This window comes from Dryobates pubescens, chromosome 5 (genome assembly GCF_014839835.1).
Source record: "Dryobates pubescens isolate bDryPub1 chromosome 5, bDryPub1.pri, whole genome shotgun sequence".
Classification (NCBI taxonomy): Eukaryota; Metazoa; Chordata; class Aves; order Piciformes; family Picidae; genus Dryobates; species Dryobates pubescens.
Window position 1 is genome coordinate 16,263,072 of NC_071616.1, and position 20,401 is coordinate 16,283,472.

Below are 20,401 nucleotides of genomic sequence, written 5' to 3' on the forward strand. Positions count from 1 at the left end.
CAGAGAGGTATAACACGTACAAATCAAGATATTGAAACAGCCCCTGCAGGACTCATAATAAAATACAGACAATTAAGGGCCATCTTTTCAGCAGAGGTACAGCATTTGCACAGAGGCCCTGCGAGGATCCAGAGCCTTTCCATCATTTCCTGTGCTGCTCCATAAATACCCATTTCACCCCCAAGCCTCACTTCTCTCCTAACAGCAGGAAGCTCTGCACTGGGGTGAAAAAGCAGTTCCAAACTCCAGTCCTTAGCCAGTAACTCTGTGACACCAGCATCCCTGGAAATCCAGGAGGAGCTTACCTCATTACAGTTTTCATGTGCTATCGAAAGTCTTTTACCGCACAAAAAGACTATGACAACAATTCACAACAACTTAGTTTAAAAGTGAGATGAAGGAACAAGTAAGAACAGACAGTGACACTGGACAGGACAAATCTTCAGAGCATGTTTAGGGAGGAAGAGTTTCAGCTCCTGATGAGTGTCAAGAATTCTTCACGAGTCTTTGGATCTTCCCGGAACACCCCCAGCATTGTGCTGGTCACTGTTTTACTGTTCATTTTCTGTACCCCACGCATCACCATGCACATATGCCTAGGAGAAACGAGAGGAGTCAATAAGGCAGGCACATACACACAAGAAAGAAGCAGTCCCACAGGGAGAGATGTTTCTTACACACACATTCAATTCTGGGGAAGTGACAACCTCCATATCCAGAATGGACATCTGGCAGCTGGCCTCTGTGGAAAAGAGAAATCCCCAGTCCAGGAGAGGATGGTGCACTTAGTTTAACACTTTACAATGCTACCGATTGTTTAGGCTGGAGAAAAGGAGGATCAGGGGAGACCTCACTCTCTACAGCTCACTGAAAGGAGGCTGGAGTAATGGCCTCAAGTAGTGCCAGGGGATGTTTTTAGATTAGACATTAGGTAAAAAACTCATTCAAAAGGGTTGTCAACCCCCAGAACAGGCTGCACAGGGAAGTGGTGGAGTCCCCATCCCTGAAGGGATTGAAAGACCATGTAGCTGAGGGACATAATTTAGTGATGGGTTAACAGTTGGACTCAACAACCTTAAAGGTCTTTTCCAACCTAAATTATGATTCTCACATCTGATCCTAGGAAATTCTCACCATTACAAGGTGCATTCCAATCATGGGAACATGTCTCTTGTTAGTCCAAATCTTAGCTGCTCAAGTAAAGCAAGAAGGTGACCTGAGGCAGAGCAGGTCCCTGGTGCAACTGGGACAGCTGACCACACCACAGCTGCCGCACTTCAAAAAGCTGCAACTTGCCAACTCATTTTATGAAGAGGCAAGGACCCCTCCTGCCTGCACTCTGCCTCATACACAAGCATGGCACAGAGCAGCCAGAGGCACCACAGCACAGCTCTGCAGCACACAGCCAGAATCCCACTCAGCCCTTACACCACCCCAGACCAGCTCAGAGTAACTTACGTGGCTTCGATAACCACTCCAACCCCAGCAGGCTGTAAGGCTTCTGTGATGGCTATGGCAATTTGTTTGGTAAGGCGCTCCTGGACTGAAAGAACAACATGGGGCTCAGACCTGCTATTAAATCCGCCCAGCGCCAACACACCACCACCATCTGGAAGGCAACACTGCATCCTCACCTCCAAGCACACCTGTTCCCCACCAGCACACACGTTCCTAAGTACATTTTATTAGTTCCAAATCCCTTCTTGTGTTTTGTACCCAGGAACAGACCTTCTGTTTGCCTTTTTTATACTGGGGGTAACTTTGCACTACATGTGCAGGAACTGCACTACCATCATGTGTTGTAACAGCTCTTACACTTCCCATCATGCAGCTATATTTTCTTGTTTGTTTTTGCTGCCAGGTTTTGTCTATCTGTTCACTGGCTTTACCACTTCACTGTTTATCCCCTACACATAATTTATCTTTTTAAGGGAAGAAATTTGAGATAAAAATGAGAAAATGGAGTCCTGCAAGGCTTCACTGCCTGCACCTCTAGCACCTTCTATTCACCTCTCTGACATCAAATAGTCACTAAGACTTCTGTCACCATGAAGTGGCCAAATTTAACTGCAGGACAATGTGAGCAGGCTGAATCCTACCCACATCCTGCAACTTCCCCCACTTCTGCAGGTAGCAGTCCACAACAACATAGCTCATCTTTTCAGACAAGAGTTCTTGAAGGCATCTCATATCTGCAGGAAAGTTCATCTACAGCCTCATCCAACTAGTTTATTGCTGTCAGCTGTATCTCATAGCACAGTTAATGCCTGCATCCACTTTCAGAGGCAGATTTAACCCTTCACTGGACATGCAGAAGCTAAGAGGACAGCTGAGGCACCTGGCCAAGAGCACAGTGGTTTTCTTCAAACTAAAATCTGCACAGCTATAGTCCAGTTACAGTTACCAGTACTATGAGCTGGCTAGTAAAGGAGTGCATACAAAACTGATTTGTTTACCTTGTAATCTTCTACTGTATATTTCCACAATCCTGAGGGAGAAAGGAAAGAGACAATATTGTAGTTATTCCCATGTGACCATTGTTTGATCCTCATGATTAACCTGACATTATCAAAGGAGACCACTATAAGGACCCATGTCTGTCCTGGAAATCCATACAGCATCATGCTGCTGCTTAGCTCCTGCCTGGCATTGCTGGAATCCTTGATGTAAGGTCAGGCTACCACTTTTTGCTTCAGTTTAAACTAAAGGCTGTTTTAAGGACAATTCAGATACTAGGATTCCCAGAAGGCTACTGAAATTAAGCAAGAGATGGTTTGGATTGTTGCATTCACCCACAAATACAACTGAAAACAATGAGACAGAACTGGTTTTATTTAAAACAGAAACTCTCCACCCAGTCTATCTCACCACCCTTCACATTTCAATGCAGGATCACCTTAATGCTCCTCTTGAACTGAGCTTCAAATGTAAGCCATCTGTGGGATGATGCAAGGGATACCTACCTGATCATTTATCCTCACAGTCAGAAAGTCCTATCACTCCTCTGTAACCCCATGGCTTACTCATGCCAACCTCAAATGTTTAATTACACATCAAGTGGCCACATAGAGAAGTTGCTATAGAAAGCTTCAAGACCCATCTGGTCAAACTAGACAGAAACCAGACACTCGCTGGCAGCCTGAGGCATCAGTTACAAGAAACACTTCTGACTATGTGACTTGCCTGCTGCTCTAGAGGGAATTATCTACAGAAACTCCCCTTCAGAAAGGAAATGGTTGTATTAGAGCTATTCCAAACAAAGCAACGTAATATTTAGATAAAACATATGGATAAGAAACAACCTGGTGGCCAGATATTTTTACACTGGTGTTGCCTGTAAGAAGCCCTATTAGCATGTTTACATAAAAACCTGCTATTTGCCTTTGCACTTTCAAGCCTGAGCCTAAAATCCAAAGAAAGATGTTTGTTTACTGAGCACAGGTCATCCATAATCAGAGATCCCACGTTAGACTAATCCTATTACAAAAGATTAGGCTTACAGCACCAACAGCCTCACAAACCTTTGAACACTGGGTGCATTATACAGGGCACGAAAAGGAAGCACTACCAGACCCACCAATCTCTGTGGTAAGCACTCAAACAAGTGAAGAGGGAGACCATTTTGTTATACAAGAGTTTAATCTTTCCATTATTGCAGCCTACCTCGAAAAAGAGAGATTTAACCTTTCAAGCACAGCACATATTAATGGCAACAACTTCACCCTACAGTTTCAGCAGTTAGGCATAGCCAGAGAAACAGGGAGGAAAAAGTCTTAAATGAACTGCCTGTTTCAGCCTTTTCATCAAAGTCCACTCCTACAAGTGCTGCTGGAAGACATGAAGATAGCCCCCCTGTAACACAAGGTTACATTGAGATGTGACTTCCCAGGGCCCTTCCACTTCCAAACCAAACTCACTGTTGTGCAAGCAGAGCACAGAATAAGGCTGACTGACTGAAACATTTTAGAGTCATATCCTACACATTTCCTACCCATTAAGAAAACCCAGCAGGCATGCAGATTTACAAGGCTAATTCCCATTAGCATTACTGGAACTACAGCAAGATTAACAGACATTTCAGGGGAAGGATAAGCAAAACCTATGTGATCTTTCTGAAGCACAGCCAAGCTTTCAGATTTGTTTCCCTTCCACACCAGCTCCCAATCTGCTTACTGAAGGGATCCACCATCCCCTTCCTCACCAGAACTTGGAAGTGTCACTTTGCAACAAGATTCAGTGCAATAACCAACACAAGGGCACTTGCTGAGGAAAAAGCTATTCTACATAACAAATGGATTTCTCAAGTGTATCATTATTGCTTTATTTCTTTAGCTGAACCCTAGCTATTAAAGCCTACTCCACAGTGCTCTCAGCAGGTCTTGAGTGAAAGAAAGAAACGGCAAATTTATTATTTTCAACTAAGGGATGAAAGTTTTAGATTCCATTTCTAGCCATAGAACATGTTAATTTAGTCAGAAGTTCAGGATTTTTGTTCTTATCAGTCAATATCCCCACAAGTAATGAATAGCTAGATATCCTCGCTGGTTTTTATGTCCTGCCTTAGAACTTGATCAAATTCTCTTGGCTGCTCTTGCTTCTGTGCTCCCTGCAGACACCAACACTTTGGATGAATGTTCAGAAGAGTTACAGCTCTACTACAAAAAAATATTACCCTGAGGATTGGTCTAAATCCAAATCCAGGACACAAAGTGGACTGAGCTTTAGAGGTGGACCAGATTAGAAAGATAAGTACAGCTAGCACAGTTTGGAATCCTTTTAACAAATTAGCATCACTTTCATTACATTAACACTTACCTAGCAAGCTTGCTGAGGCCAAGTACTTGTTTGTTAGGAAGATAGCCAATGTGTACCTAGACAGAGGAGAACAAACAGTTAACAGACTCAGACTAACTGTCAAATGCACACAGAACTCAGGCACAGAGAATGAGATGTGCATTTGCTCCAGAATTAACTCTGGAACAGTCCAGGAGTCTTCGCATGTGGGAGGAACATGCTACCATGCAAGCCTGAGAAACTGTGGAGCTAACAGATTGTAAATGCCTGGCAAGGTCAGTGTCCTGGTGAAGAACAGATAAGTTTTCTGAGGAGGGAGAAAAATCCCAGCTCTCCAAGAATCCAGGCTTACATTCCAAGCCTCAGGAATGCTGCAGAGCATTGCTACAAATGGGTGCAAAAAGCAGGCTATTACTCAGCACAGCACTCTCCAAAATAAACATGCTTTTCTTTCAAGACCTAAGATGGATTTAGGGAGCAGGAAAGAAATTGTATTTCACTTCCAGTGAAAGTTCTGATGGCAACAACTACTTCACCACCAAAATCAGGCTGCACTTAATGACTTCTTTCTTTTCTGCTTTGGTAGCACCATAGATCATTGTATGATTAAGTCAACTTCCATCCTGCTTGAATATGGATTTGCTGAACATTCATACTGAACACGTAGTCACGCTAAGTTGGAGTAATTCTTTAGCAGAAAAGTGCTCAGATACAAAGGTGGGGGAAAGGCATTCAGCTTCTGATTTTCAGAACAACACAGGCTGATGAATTCTAGCAGATGTGCAGTTACAGCAGATCACAATCCATCATGTGTGTCACTGTACCAGAGACTTGAAAAATTAGCCGATACAGTAGGGGAGTGCCAGTGCAGGATTCTGTCTCAGTGCTTTGCCTAGAAGTCCTATCTCATAATCCTGTGTCACTGTGCCTGCAGCTGGAGGTACCACAGTGCACCTAATTACCTGGCTAACTTGCTCGTTCCTATCACTTCTGTTGGGTAATCAAACCAGTGACACCTGAAGAAGACATGAAACATTTCGAAGTGAGAGACAGGTCGGAGATAAATGTTGAAGCCTGCTTCCCCGCAGTATGTTTGTGAATTTCTTGATTTCATTTAAGATAGAACTGCAAACCCATGAGGTCAGTATTTGCAGCCTGTTTGATGTACCCAAGTGGATAATGGTTAGTCTGAGAATAATTAGAGGCATACCAAGTCTTTTAGCAGACCATTATATGCGCAGGACCGATTCGGTGTTTGCGAGATGTCTCCAAACCACACAGGCTAAACAGCTAGATGTAAAAAGAAGGCAAATATTGCCATAGGAGTAACAGAGGAGAAAATACACAGCAAGAGTAAATCAAGAGTAACAGGCAAAACAGAAAGCTTGCACAGAAGTTACCTTGTTTTCCAGTATAAAATACTAACAGTGAGAAAAAGACGTAGATGAGTTGACTTGACTAAATAAACAGCTGATTTCTGTTGATTTTATTTTGGGGAGACTTTACTTGGGACATAGGTGGTACTGGTCAAATTTTTTAGACAACAAAAGCACTTGCTACTCTCTGGCTTGCAAGTACTTTGTGGTAGAAGAGATGGGTCAGAATAATCATTCAGTGCCAAGCTGGGGACGAAGAGGCTGAGATCTGCAGAAGGGACTACGCACTCTGAACTCTTCATTACATTTACAGGGATTAACTTGATATGTCCTTTTTAACGTTGTTGGCATGACAATTTCAACAAGAGTTGGGAGTCCTGACTTAAGCAGCCTGCTGTTAGTCAGCTTTGACCACCCCCTCCCTGCCTGTGCTTGCTCATTTAAGACAGGGCTGACAGTCAAAGTTTGTTCCGCTCAGGGAGGGTTCGCAGGGACGAATGTGCAGTAGATAGCTCTGAGCCAGAAGCTAAATCCGTGACAGAGCCAGCGTGCAAGGGGGGAGATGGTTTAATATCAAGATGTCTGCCCTCCAGGCTTGCTGCTACTTCACGAAGAGCTTTGATATGAAATGTCAGAAACCATTAGATTACTTAGAGCAGGAAAGGTTGAGTTTTGTATTTTAGGAGCTTAAATACAAATAAAACTCACATTAAGGAGGTCTTCCTTATTTGTATTCTGAAGATTAACTTCTAGACTCATAGCCCTAAGCAGAAAATACTGAGAGCTTTAAAAGCTTTGTAGTTACAGCTACAAAGTCTTTCACGTGTGCTTTAGGTCTTTTATCATGCACTCCCACATTTGTTTGGTGAGGAAGATTTACCTTTCCAACAAAGGGAACGAGGTGATGCTCACACAACGAGAACATGTCTATGTCCTTCACAATTACCATCTCATCATGGTCTTCATCAAAGATGGCATCGTTCAGAACATCTGAAATTAAACATTTGCATTAACAATAAATGCACAAGCATAGAAGGTTCCTCCAGCCAGTATCTGAGAAAGCTTGTGGAGGAGTATAGCTCTCAGAATGACAAATTTTAGGGTTAAAATATGAGAGGCAAGCAAAGGGTAACATCGCAAGTACACTTTGGTTTGCATACAGTCACACGGTGCTATGTCAGACTACCTATAAGCTGCATCAGAAGTCAGCCTATAGTGTTTTATTTAAACAGTTTGAGCCCAGATCAGAACCAGTGTAGTCTTTGCAGAATTCCTGACATCTTAAAAGCAGTTAAGGCTACAGCTGATAAAGCCAGCACTGAGCAGTTCAGCATGTCTCAAAGTGGGCTCCTCTTAGTGCTTCTACGTACCACAAGCAAAGCTGAGCCTGAGGTCTGAGAAAACCTAAGCCATCGCAGCAGTTTCTTCAAAGACTTTAACAGCACTTTTTTCAGAGGCTTTGCACACAAATAAGGCACTATTTCATCCCGAAGCACACCAGCCAGCAGCTGGTTAGGTACACAAAGTCGGAGACAGATCTGTATCCACAGATCTGGGAGACGTTTGCAGTCTGGAACTGAAAGCAAGCATGCACATGCATACTCCAGCCTAATTCTGCACCTTGGAGTTAAGAAAATTAAGGTGGAGAAAATTGTAAAGATGAAAGGAAGGAGAAAGACCTCAATAAGAAGACAAAGATAAAATGTGACACTTTGCTAGTCTCAGAGCTCAGCAGAACAGACCCTCAGTTGATTTTCCAGGTCTAGCTGTCCCCTGACAGGTCCCCAAGCAATCCTGACACAGGTTACAGATCACTACAGTCTCCACAAAGACTGCAGGCAGCTGGATCATGCTTGGAGATATTCAAAGCAGAGCAGTCCCAAATTAACAGACCAAGACTTTTAAAGGACAAAAGAAAAAAGTAAAGAAAAAAGCTGCATAGCAGAGAGGAAAAATAGCAAGAGAGAAGTAGCTGGACAGAAAGGCTGATAACCAGATCAGAGAACACTGTAAACAACTTAACTTGAGCCCACACTGACTACTTGGACTTACTTCTAGGAGCCAGAGCCACATAAAGCATGGCCAGAAGAGGAACCAGGATGTTCAGGGACTGCCCTGCATCCACAGTGGAACTTAGCACCTGCAGTGGCAATTACACAGATCTAATAGCTGCCTGCTCTACTTGCCTTTATGCCTTCCCCTGACATGGACGCACACCTAATGGCCACCATCTGTTGTCAATAACAGATCATCATCATGGAGCATTTTAATTTCCTGTTTGCTATCAGCACTACACAGGTAACCCTGGAAACTGTGCGCAAGTTCTGCCTGCAACGCATGTTCTTTGCCGGAGAAGGGCTGGCAAACTGCAAGACAGCAAGGCTGAAGCCCAGAAGGCTTCTGATCAGGTCAGAGAGCAAAGACAAGGGACACAAAAAAGGCACACGATTTTGTTCCTCAAATTCCGGTGTTCGGTTTACACCAAACACTGCTGGAAAGGATTCTGATTACATGAAGCATATCATGCAGTTGTGTAACAATAGATTCAGCCAGGAATAGCCGGAATCCAAAACTGAGCAGGCTCAGAAGAAAGCAAAGGGGAAAGAGAGCAGCTGCCTGGGTTCTTAGCTCCCTCCCACAGCACTCTGCAGATGTGCCATTTCTACAGCAGAAAGGCAAACAGTGGTTTCACAAAAGCTGCTGCTGTGCCCAGCATTATTAAAACAAAATCCAAACAGATCCACGAAGCATCTCCAGAGTGGCTGCTGCTGTTATTAGACCACCAGCTTGGCTCATCCCAGCCTTGCCAGGAGCATATCAGAGCCTGATGTTAGATATGGATTTACGTCAGCACTGGTAAAGCAGACTGTTCAGAATGCTCAAAAGTGGCCCCTTTCTCATTAGGAGTCATGATAATGTGTGACACACTGTAATGCTCAAGCTACAACAGGAGGCATTTCAGCCATGAAGCCTCAAGTATATAAGCATGATATATATATGAATAGCTTACAAACTAGCTAAGGAACTTAACTTGTACTAGAATGATGAAAAGCCACATCATATTATGGACATGATTTTAAGCTCTATTTTAAAGCTGGGGGAGACAGGAAGGTTAAGTGACCTGTGAAGTACCACACAGGTAACTTCAGAAACAGAATGAATCTTTACAGCTAAAATGATCAGAGGAACACAAAGGTCAGCCATCCATCTACACTGCCTCTTAAGAGGCAGCCCAGAGTACCAGCAATTTGGGCAATGCTCTCTCAGTTTGAGAGCAGTGTAAGCAAGCAGATCCAAATATAGACAGAGCTGTGGGATGCTTAGTGGTTCTCATTCATACAGCTCTTGCCAATCTTATACCTTAGATTTATTTCATATTAGCAACAAGTTGCAGCCAGATGACAGATGATACCTGCTCAGCTGCATAACCCCTGCAGTAGTGCCTGCAGCAAGGTATGCTGATTTTACATCAGCATCAGTTACCCAGAGGAGGACCAGATCCTGTGAAGGATGAACCTAGCTCCTCCAACAACCGCCTCACAGCTGCCAGATGATGGCACAGGGAGATAAAGATAAAACAGGACACTGAAGGCCACTCCCTGATTATATATCTACAGTGTTAAGAGCAACATTCACACTCCTGAAAATAAGCATGCTTGAAGCCTGTCTGTCCCTAGAACTCATTCTTTGAAACCCAAGCCCTGTGTTGACAGAGAAGAGTTCAGTAAGAGTAGCTGTGACAAGAAGCTGTGCTGTGTCCCACTGCAGCACTTGTTTTCAGTAATGACACAGAAGAGATTTGTTTGGCAGAGACTCAAAACACTTTGTGCAGGGAGACAACACCATTTTATCTGTAGGCCCTTTATTTTTTTTTGTCATTGAATTTGCAACAGCATCAAACAGAGCCCTGACAAGCTCAGCCTGCAGCACATGTTCTGGAGAACTTAAGAGCTGACAGAACAAGAGGAGAAACAGTGCCTCATATTAACCAGACCAGAAGCAAAGCTGGTGACATATTTGTGCCCCTTTCCCTTGCTCTTTCACTCTATAAGGCCATGCTGCCTGCTTCAATAGCTTGATTGTTCCTCCTTTGGAGGCCTCAAAGCATTTACTCTTGCCACTCAGGGCAAGATCTAAAAGCCATGTTGTCCCTCCCTAGGTCTGTCCTGAGCAGTGTGGCTGTTACATTGGCTGCATCTCTCAGCTCTAAAATACTCCCCTGCCCATCTAATGGAAATGGAGCTCTCCCATGCCTTCCTTCTGCAGCACCAGGAACCTCAAAGCAAAACACATAAGTTAACAGGGCTCTTGGAGAGAGAAGGAAGGCTAGAATAGGAGGGCTGGAACCCCTCTGCAATGAGGAAAGGCTCAGGGAGTTGAGGTTGCTCATCCTGGAGAAAAGGCTACAGGAAGACCTCCTGGTGGCCTTTCTGTGCTTAAAGGAGCCAATAAGAAAAACAAGGACAAACTTTTTAGCAGGGCTTGTTGTGTGTGACAGAACAAGAGGTGACAGTTTTAAACTAAAAGAGGAGAGATTCAGACTGGAGAGAAGGAAGAATGTTTTTTACACTGAGGGTGGTGAGACCCTGTCCCAGGTTGCCCAGAGAGGTGGTAGATGTCCCACCCCTGGAAACATTCCAGGTCAGGTTGTTTGAGGTTCTGGGCAACTTGCTCAAGTTGCAGATGTCCCTGCTGGCTGCAGGGCAGTTGGACTAGATAGTCTTTAAATGTCACTTTATTCTCTAATTCCAAATATGGTTAGCTTCATTTCCTGACACAGCAAGGCACCTGCAGCCCAAACAGGCTTCCTTTCAACAGGCTACTTCCCCTTAATCCAAAGAGCAAACCCTTCCTTTCAACTGAAGCAACACTTACTCTCCCCAAACACCACCTACATAATCATCCACGTCAGTAGGACAGGACTAGCTTCTCCTCTGCTAGCACACTCGTCATCCCTTGGATTCTCAGTGTCATATATTCCCTCCCTCTGCTTTTCAGTCACAGCTGTGCCCAAGTGCTGCCACCAAGCCCTGCCTGTAAGCCAGAGGAGACTACAAATAACAGCATTTTCATTCTCTACCAGCCTAGAAAAGCTAAGGCAATTTACTGCTTAAATCCTTAAGCCCAGACATCACTTTAATGAAAAGCAAAGATTTTAATTAAAATACATGGCTAGTAGGAGAAGAACAAACATTATGTACAGTCAGAGTATTCTAGATTATTCCAGATGATTGTTCCTTCAGCCCAGAGTTCAAGTCCTAGTGCAGAAACTTCAGTGAGCTCTTAAAACTGAACAATCCCTTCTGCTGCAAGTTAATTTCTGAAAGAGCAGAATTATTCCTCCCCCCCCCCCCCCTTTATCTTTAAGAAGAGTTGATAAAAGCAAAAATCAGAATTGGACAAAGACAGAATGAGAAAGACCTTCCAGGATCTTGCGTCAGAGCTAAGCAAAAAGACCTGTTGCTATAGAAACTATTTGCATGGCTTTAATGTGGCACAGGCAAGCAAAAGCACCTTTGGCAACCAAAGAAGCCAGAGCCCACCCAGCAGCTGGCTCAGCAGTTGAAGGGAATGAAGGATGGCAGCACTGCATCAGCTTCACAGCACTTCAGATCTCCCATTTCTACTATGCCTGGGAAACAGAAGACTGAAATGATGTAGGTTGTCCTCACTAGGAGTTAAAGTACTTCCCTGTGGTGTTCAGTTTCATGACTGCTCCACTTTGAGCAGTCACACTGAGGATGGTTCAGTTTTGACAGCATGAAGACAGTCTCAGATATTACCTGATACTGTTCCTTGAGCTCATCCATCCTGGCAGAGATAAGGCACAAGGTTCTGACAACCACTACCCAGCTCCACATTCTCATCAACAGCCCCTGTGCTCTCCATGGTGACCCACAAGTCCCATCAAGTCACAACAGGTAGCTGAGGCCATCACAGGAATGGGTCCAGGCCAAGCAAAGCAGATGGTCCTACAAGGGTGGTGGGGCAAGTCACACCATACCAATGCCCACTAGTTTGAATGAACTGAGATTAAGTACCTTCTGCTCTTCCAGGGACAGAGTGGTTACACCAAAAAAAAAAAAAATTAAAAAAATCAATGCAGCAGCTCACAAGAACTAGGTACAGGTCATGGTTTGGAGAATTCTCCAAGTACAGCAAGCCATGAGCCAGAGACCAAAGGCCAGCTAGTCAGTAAGGCAGAATGAGCCAGAAGGTTGGCAGATATATTTGCCTGTTTTTCTCAAGAAGCTCCTCGTCATCTGAAGACAGATGCAATTGACAGAGCAGGAGCCATGAGCTAAAGGCTGAAGCTAATAGACTACAGGGTCAGAATTAAATCTGGAAGGAAATTACTTTTAAAACCTTTCAGTTGCTGCTGGTTAAACAGTAAGATGTAGACTCAAAATAATTTTTTTTTAATTCATGTGAGGCTATTACAAAGTCACACAGAATGGCAGGGGTTAGAAGGGACCTCTGCAGAGCTAGTCCAACCCACCCTGCTAAAGTAAGGTCACCTACAGCAGGTTGCCCAGGGTCACAATGTCCAGGTGGGTTCGGAATCTCTCCAGACAAGGAGACTCCACAACCTCTCTAGGCAGCCCACCCTAGGGCTCTGGCACCCTCACAGCAAAGCAACTTTTCCTCATCTTTAGGTGGAACCTCTTGAGTTCCAGTTTGTGCCCATTGCCACTTGTTCTGTCACTGTGCACCACTGCTCCATCCTCTTGCTCCTCTGCCCTTTAGATATTGATCAGAATTGAAAAGCTTCGCTCTCAGGCTGCTCTTTTCCAGGCTAAACAGGCTCAGGTCTCTCAGCCTTTCCTCCTTAGTGAGATGCTCCAGGCCCCTCAGCATCTTTGTAGCCTCTGCTGGACTCGCTCCAGTAGTTCCCTGTCTCTCTTGAAGTGGAAAGCCCAGAACTGGAGCCAGTACTGCAGGTGTGGCCTCATTAGGGCAGAGGAGAAGTAACTGTAGTTAAAGAAAAATACTCCTGACAAGAAACATGAAAATTACTGCAGCCTTTCAGCATTAGAAAGGTAACAGGAATTTGTTATGCATACAGAAGGGAGAATCGGGCTATAAAAACCTCTCATTCAGAGTTTGCACGGCTGCAGAAAGTTGATGACTTCAGGTTGCTAAGAGAGGGAGTGGTCTGGGTACACCATTTGCTTCAGGAAATTTTGAAGAGCTCTTGAGACAGCCTCAGATGTCACATTACTATTTGGGCAGACAATGCAGTCCAAAAGCTGCAGAGCTAATAGGAACCAACAGAAACTTCAGATGAGAATTTACAAGTTTATGACTTTTAGATTTCATTGCTGCTACACTAAGGGACTAGAAACAAACATTTAATTTCAGGCAGGAACATTTGCTTCAGAAGCTTAATTCCTTAGTCACCAGCAGAGAGGTGAACCAGATGGGTAATTTAAGGCACATTTCATAGAAGCAAAGATGGAAGAAAAGCATTATTGCCATTCAACTAATTCTGGCCATTGTTTGTACAGAGTTGTTTATTTTCCATGTCAGACACTTTCCCTGTTACAGTGAGACACTCAACTTTCTTCATAAAGAAATCAGTTATTGCAGATAAAGCTAAGATTAGGTTCTAGAAGTGGTCCTCTGCCAGGAGGTTTATTAATATGAAGGAAGGCAGTTATGAGGATACTCATTAAAATGTATCAGGATTTCAATAACCATTTCAATGTCTCATGTCACAGAAGGTGCTGAAAGTCTCCTCACCCATAAAGGAAAAAAATTGGAAGATGAAACATCACTTTGGAAAAGCAACATGAAGAGATCAGAAGCTTTTAATCCTTAAAGATCCAAGAGGTTAAGACATTTAATGAATTGCTGATAAAACTCCAAATAAGCTTGGTGCTACCTGAGCACCAATGGGCACAAAAGATCATCCTGGAAATTCCCAAAGTTTCACTGCTCTGAGTACCTGCTTCAATATGGTAGGCTTGAGTTTGAGGAAGAGAAACCTCCAAAACGTTACTCTGAACAACCCTTCAGTCCCACCCTTCAGTTCACAAGCAACAAGCCATGGCCATACCACAATAATGCTGCTATTTGAGTTATTAACAGGTCAGAGAGTTGCATCTCTAAGAAGGGACCCAGCAGTACCTTGTTTCCAGGAAAGAATGAAGTAACTCAGCAACTCTTAAGGGCAGTGCTGCTGAGCAAACACCCTTGTTTGTTGAGGGCATTGCATGCCTATTTTTAAGAGGCAACGCTTAACACTTCTCTTCCACAGTAAACTGAGGAGACTTGGGAAAATTTATGAGCTTATACCATTGTTGTCAGCTGTCAAAACACCAAATCCACACAGACAAGATGGAGAAAAGAGTACTAAGGTTGCACTTTTTTCACCCCTCATCACAAGGAACACAAACTAGTGAGATGAAAAGCAACAAACAGTTCAGCAGGTGTTAATTTACTGGATGACACTAAACTGGTTGTTACTTGCTTTAAAATAAATGCTGCACAGAAGAGTCACTTAGCTTCCAGGCAAATTAAGCACATATGCTGCCCCTCAAGCCATGAAGGTTCTAGAAGCAAAGTCATCCTCCCTCAGTATCTCCACTTTTTTCCCTATAAACATGCTGAAAGGACAGTTGAAGCTGCCAACATGCTTGAGAGCTAACGGACCTACCAGAAATGTCTGCCAGGCTTGAGCCATGCAGCAACTATCTCCATCAGCAGCAAGTAGGTATTAGAAAGAAGTTATTTATAGTAAGGGTGCTGAGACACTGGAACAGGTTGCCCAGGTGAGTTATGGATGCCCCCTGTCTGGAGGTGTGAAAGGCCAGGTTAGATGGGGCCCTGAGCAACCTGGTCTAGCAGGAGGTGTCCCTGCCCATGGCAGGGACGATGGAACCAGATGATCTTTAAGGTCCTTTCCACCCAAAACCATTCTGTGAATGACTGGTTTGCTTGGAGTGCTGCTGATGGCTGATAAAAACAAGTGAACTTCCTACTGCAGGTGGTGCAGGCAGCTTGTTCAACCTTATGCCCAGTGTTTACTGCAGGATTATACAATCAGAACCAACTCCTTTAGGACTTTGTTCCTTGACATTCACTGTAACTGCCACTAAATTAGCAGCTACCTCTGCTTAGAAAGACTGATCCTGAAGACTTCAGCTTCTGTTACAAGTTAGTACTGTCTGCAATCTTGTTTTCCCCTATATTCACTCATTTACTGCATTTGCACACATCTATGCTTTGTGGTAGTTGCACACAAACTCACAGACAGCACCTCTGAGTGTGGCATTAAGCCTTTAGTAAGAAGGAGGGACAGATCTCCTTAGGTTTAGTCTGTGTGGCAGGCAGTTGCCTGAAGCAACAATAAAGAAAGGTAAAAAGAGCTGGCTACCAACAGTCATGCCCACCTTTTTATTAACCTAGAGGAGACATTACTATTTTGTAATACAATTTATTCCCTGATAGATCATGACACTGGAAAAGAAATGTTCTTGGATGCTCATGCAACAGCAGCACTGCAGGAAAGTGAAAAGTAGAACTCTTGGTGCCTTATCTGCTCTACTGTCCTACCAACATGATAAAACGTTTCTCTTGTGATGGTGTTTAGTCTGCACAGATGCCCAAGTATCATCTGCTGGCATTTTTTAATCTGGTTCCCAGGTGGATTTTGCTTGAAGTCATTGCAGACATTCTGGAAAGTTTGATGACTGGTACTACAGAAGCAAGATTAATACACTTCAATACATTTGTCAAAGAAGGGGGCTGAGGCCTTTAGCAAAACCAAGATTAATAAGAGAAAAGAATCTAGAAGGAACAGAGAGCCAGATGTAGACATTTAGCAAGAAAACTCTACTAATGGCTCTGAAGCACAATACTGAGCAGCTGCAGAACACAGATAGCAAAGATGAAAAAGGGCTAATGTAAAACATTGCAAGCCTGCACTGCCAAAAAACAGCTAGGAAACAGTGGGTGCTGGGAGGCAGAAACAGCTTCTCTGCTACTCACAAATCTGAATGGAGTGAAGGGACAGAATTTAGATGTAATCTTCCCTGCAGCACCACAAATTTAAGCTATGGGAAGCAGGAAAACACCATCAGGTGTCATGGAAAGCAAAGGGGCAACACCCAGAAAAGGAGATCAAGTGTCTAGCACATTTAACTGTGCCCCCCATGTATTATGTTCTCAGACACATATTAACCAAAAAGATCAAAGAAAACAGTTTGTTCTTAAGGGTGAATTGTCAGTCAAGGCTCAAATTAAAACACTACCTTTCTGCTGGCTGCTGAAATCAGACATCAGCTCAGCAGCTTATAAAGTTTTATAGGTTACTTAAACCAAACTGCCCACACACACCACTTAGTCTTCTCTTCCAATCCTCCACAGAGCACAGATTGCTGCAGGGCAGGCAAGACCATCATCCCTCACCATACACAAAACTTCAAGCAACCTTACTGCACTCAAGTGTTCAGTGACAAGTAAACCTCTAGCCTGAGAGCAGTGAGTAGTGTCTGAGGCAGTCAGGTAACTCAGTTTTGTGACCAACTACACAACCTTCAGGCTCCTGCTTACAGGAAGCAAGGCTCAAGCCAAGCTCACTGAGCACTGAAATCTTCCTGCAATGTACTCGCAACTTCATGTTCTTCACTACATCTCACTTGGGAATACATCCATTACACCACATTTTGTGTTCCCATACGGAAAATTAAAATGCCATCAGAAATTAATTACTTCTCTCCTGCCTAACAAAGGCAGATACTCAAGCAGACAAACACAGAAGGCTGATTTTAAAGCCTGCAGCTGTAGTAACTCACTACCTTGGTTTCTTTGTCACTTTTCTGGCTGCCAGTGTCCATACTGGCAAGGACTGTGAGCTCAGCTGGCACCAGCTGAAGACAGGTGCCTGTTAGAACGCACCTTGCTTCTAGCCCTGTGTTTATACAATGATCATCACAGTGCTTTTACTTGAGAAACCTTTTATGAAAAGATAGGCCTCACAGCTATTACAACTGCTTGTTATCTTCTGCTGGTTAGGGGGCTAAATTTGAACACACTGCTCAACACATCCTGCAGATCACTGCTTTAACCTGGGCCTGTCCAGGCAGCTCCACACAAGGAGCCGAATGAGCTGCAAAATAAACCTGAGAAAATAAGATGTCAGCATTGCTTTTGGTTGGCATTTGGGGTTTTTTTGGCTTTTGTCTTTACAGGCCAGTTCCTGGTCTCATTCACAGCCTGGCTAGGCAGACAGTTGTAGAAGCATAACACATCAGGATGCTGCAGCAGAGAAACAGCAGGAGATGCAGTACCACAGACTTTGTAGTTGTTGGTTCTGCATTTCACAATGCATTTAAAGCTCTTCCAAGTAGAAGCTACTTCTGAATCAACTCTCCCAGCCAACTCCTCATCCTCTAGTTCTGCTAGGTGCTGTGCACCTGCCCTTCAGCTGCAGCTTTCTTCTGTTTGGCTAGTAAGAGTGGGGAGACTGGAAACCAGACATTGTGTAAGAGGCTGGAAAGTAAAAGGATTTTCCCCTCCATGACAACAGGAAAGGATATTAAGATTCTAGCTTAGTTTTATTTCCTAGAATGAAAAGAAAAAATTAGACTAAGAGTACAGCACTCAGCAGTGACACTTTCTACTCTCAGATATAATCCAGCTCTCTCCCCCATATGGATATTCAGAGGAGGGGACCATCCAGAACTGCTCAGCTTAATTACATGTATGTGACAGACTAGGACAGGTTATTCAGATCACAGAGAATCCACACTGGAGCAAAAAAAAAAAAACTAATTAAAAAAAATGAAGGGAGTATGTGGCTTTGTATACAACTGACAAGATAAGAAGACTTCATATGGGCAGCAGCCTCACCCAGGTTCAGCACAGAAATTTGTGCTCAAACTGTTATTAAAACAGTCTTCTGCTATAGACTGGCAGGAATACAAACCTCCTGTGTTTCACAACAGCAGAGAGACATGCAAGCCCCAAATGAGAAAAGGTATTCCCAGTAAACAAAGGATCATTTTATGAGACACTAATGAAAGCCCAGCTCAAATGCGTTCTGGAGTAGAACTAAAAGGAAGAGGGGAAAGGATAGCCACTGCAGCCCAGATCTTATTTCCAGAAGTCAACCGGAAAACCTGGCTTGATCTGGAAGATCAGGGTAGAACCTCTGCTTCAGGGGAAAGCCAGGACTCAACACTGGCACATGAGTTGGCCATGAGTAAGTCAATGCTGGAAGTTGCATGCAGTCTGGTTTCTGAAGAGCCGACTGTCGAGAAGTGAAAGGGAAAGTAAACATAAAAGCCACCGCTTAAGTTGGAGCACAGTACTTTTACAAAGGACTCTGTTAGGAGCTCCTTGATGTCAACCGCTAGCACAGTTCACCCTCTTCACTCAGCTGCAACACCCTGATGTACTTCTGGGACACTCAATACATCAGTGTTACACTCCAGAGAGCACTCAGCTCCTTCCTCATCCACATGCAAAAATCCTTGCTGACAATATTTGCACCCCTCATGCACTAACAGGAACTTGCCTTTTATGGTAATAGGGAGCAGAAGGGGAGTCCCCCAGCTCCCCAAACCCTTTTTTACTGTTTGTACCAGGTACAGCCCTTAGTGGAAAGGCTGACATGAGGAAAACTGATGTAAAAACTAAATTCTATAGCAGGATTTACCTTACACTGGAACAGCTTCGGAGTTGCTAGTGATGAGAACAAATCCCCACTCAGTTCCCCTCCTCTTGCCCTCATGGAGGACCCACAGCCAGCAACTCCACTCAGCTGGTGGTTGCTGTTCATAATCTGTTTTACTCACAGAAAGCTGTTGTGTCCTTTTTTCCCCTTGGTAAAAACAGGTTAGAGTGGCATTCAATTTGAACCTGGGGTACTTCTCTACACCTGCATTCACTGCTGGGATCACCAACCTCCTCTCTTCTCCTTACCTTGCTTTCTCAAGTTTCATTCTCTCCTTTGGAAAGTGTCACCTGATAAAAGCATCAGCAGAACAGGACCTTTTCTGAGATAAAATTCAGGCCACCTACACCTGCTAATAGCAGAAAGTTTTCTGAATTCCAAAGGGGTCAGCTGGCGATGGAGAAAGGTACCATCAACAAGTGCCTATGCCAGAGCTTGAAAAGTTCACACCAGAAGAGGTAAAAGCTTTGTTCACCAAATCAGAACCATGTAAGTTTACAGCAGAATAAACCCCAAACAAATAAAAAAAAACCAAAACACAACAAAACGGAAACTTTAAAAACCAAGGAATCAGGGGAAGGAGACAGAAAGACCCCAAGGTGCAGGATGACTTCAGGGGGCATCAGACCGACAGGACAGTGACAGTGCAGTGATAAAGTCCATTTTAAGAAATAAAGCAGGACAGCCACCACCACGGTGGCTATCAAAGCAGCAGGCTCCAGCCCCGGAGCCCTCCTCGGGGTTGACACCCAGCCTCCCACCCCGAGGGAGCTCTCCCTACCCGAGATGGTCTCCTGGTAGCCCTTGGTAAAGAATTGCATGGCAGTGGCCGCTCTCCAGGGCGTCTTCAGCAGCCCCTGCCGCTCGGGATCCTCGCCCAGCGAGCGCAGAATGGTGGTGTAGGCGGCTGCCAGGCTGGGCAGGCTCAGCTCGTTGTCCTCCTCGCTGCGGGGCCGCCCGTCCCGCCAGCTCTCCCCGCTGCCACCGCGACCGGGGCGGACGCGCGGCTTCTCGGCGCCCGCCGACGGGGCGGAGGAGGGCGGTGGCGTTCTCTCCTGCCGTGCATACCCGTTACAGCTCCGCGCCGCCTCCATGGGGCCCTGCGGGGCCCGGCTGGCGTGCGGGCAGCGCCGTGACAGCTCAACCCACCCGCAGTCACCCCCAGCCTGGCTCAGCCGTCTGCTTTATACCGCCCGCGCCGCGGCCATTGGCTGCCGCCGCCGTGATGTCACCGCCCGATGTGTCATGAGCCGGCCGTGCTCGGCTCGGCTCGGCTCCCCGTACAGGAGCCCCCATCCACGGATCTAAGGCAGGGAATGGCCCCGGGGAACCAGGGCGAGCGACAAGGATGCTCCGGTGAGGAGAGTCCTGCTGGATGCGGCTCCTTGTTCCATGCAGCAGGTCCTCGCATCTTTCTCTATCTTCTCTTCACCCTCCTAACCTTCTAGGGCTGGCCCTTTGCACACCAGCGTGATGCTGGTGCATGCCGATGTTGCTGGAACTGTTTTGGGGTGCTTTGGGTGGCTGGCACCCACTAAAACTTCCTGCG

General features: G+C 44.9%; 1 protein-coding gene across 1 annotated transcript; it reads right to left on the reverse strand.

Annotated features, from left to right (window-relative positions):
* Window positions 1-338: 338 nt before the first annotated feature.
* On the reverse strand, window positions 339-19,997 carry GCH1 (GTP cyclohydrolase 1). Its single transcript, XM_009908298.2, has 6 exons — window positions 19,634-19,997; window positions 7,051-7,160; window positions 4,816-4,871; window positions 2,457-2,488; window positions 1,459-1,543; window positions 339-596 (listed from the first exon to the last, which is right to left on the reverse strand). The coding sequence occupies exons 1-6, from the start codon at window positions 19,944-19,946 to the stop codon at window positions 470-472; spliced, it is 723 nt and encodes a 240-aa protein (XP_009906600.2). The 5' UTR covers window positions 19,947-19,997; the 3' UTR covers window positions 339-469.
* Window positions 19,998-20,401: the final 404 nt, after the last annotated feature.

What these genes read in the sequence shown, in the direction of transcription:
- GCH1 (XM_009908298.2), bottom strand. Translation starts at nt 19,946, where the DNA reads ATGGAGGCGGCGCGGAGCTGTAACGGGTATGCACGGCAGGAGAGAACG. An exon ending in CTACCAGGAGACCATCTCGG is followed by an intron (nt 7,161 to 19,633) that starts GTAGGGAGAGCT and finishes GTTTAATTTCAG; the next exon opens with ATGTTCTGAACGATGCCATC. An exon ending in GGCCTCAGCAAGCTTGCTAG is followed by an intron (nt 2,489 to 4,815) that starts GTAAGTGTTAAT and finishes TTTCTCCCTCAG; the next exon opens with GATTGTGGAAATATACAGTA.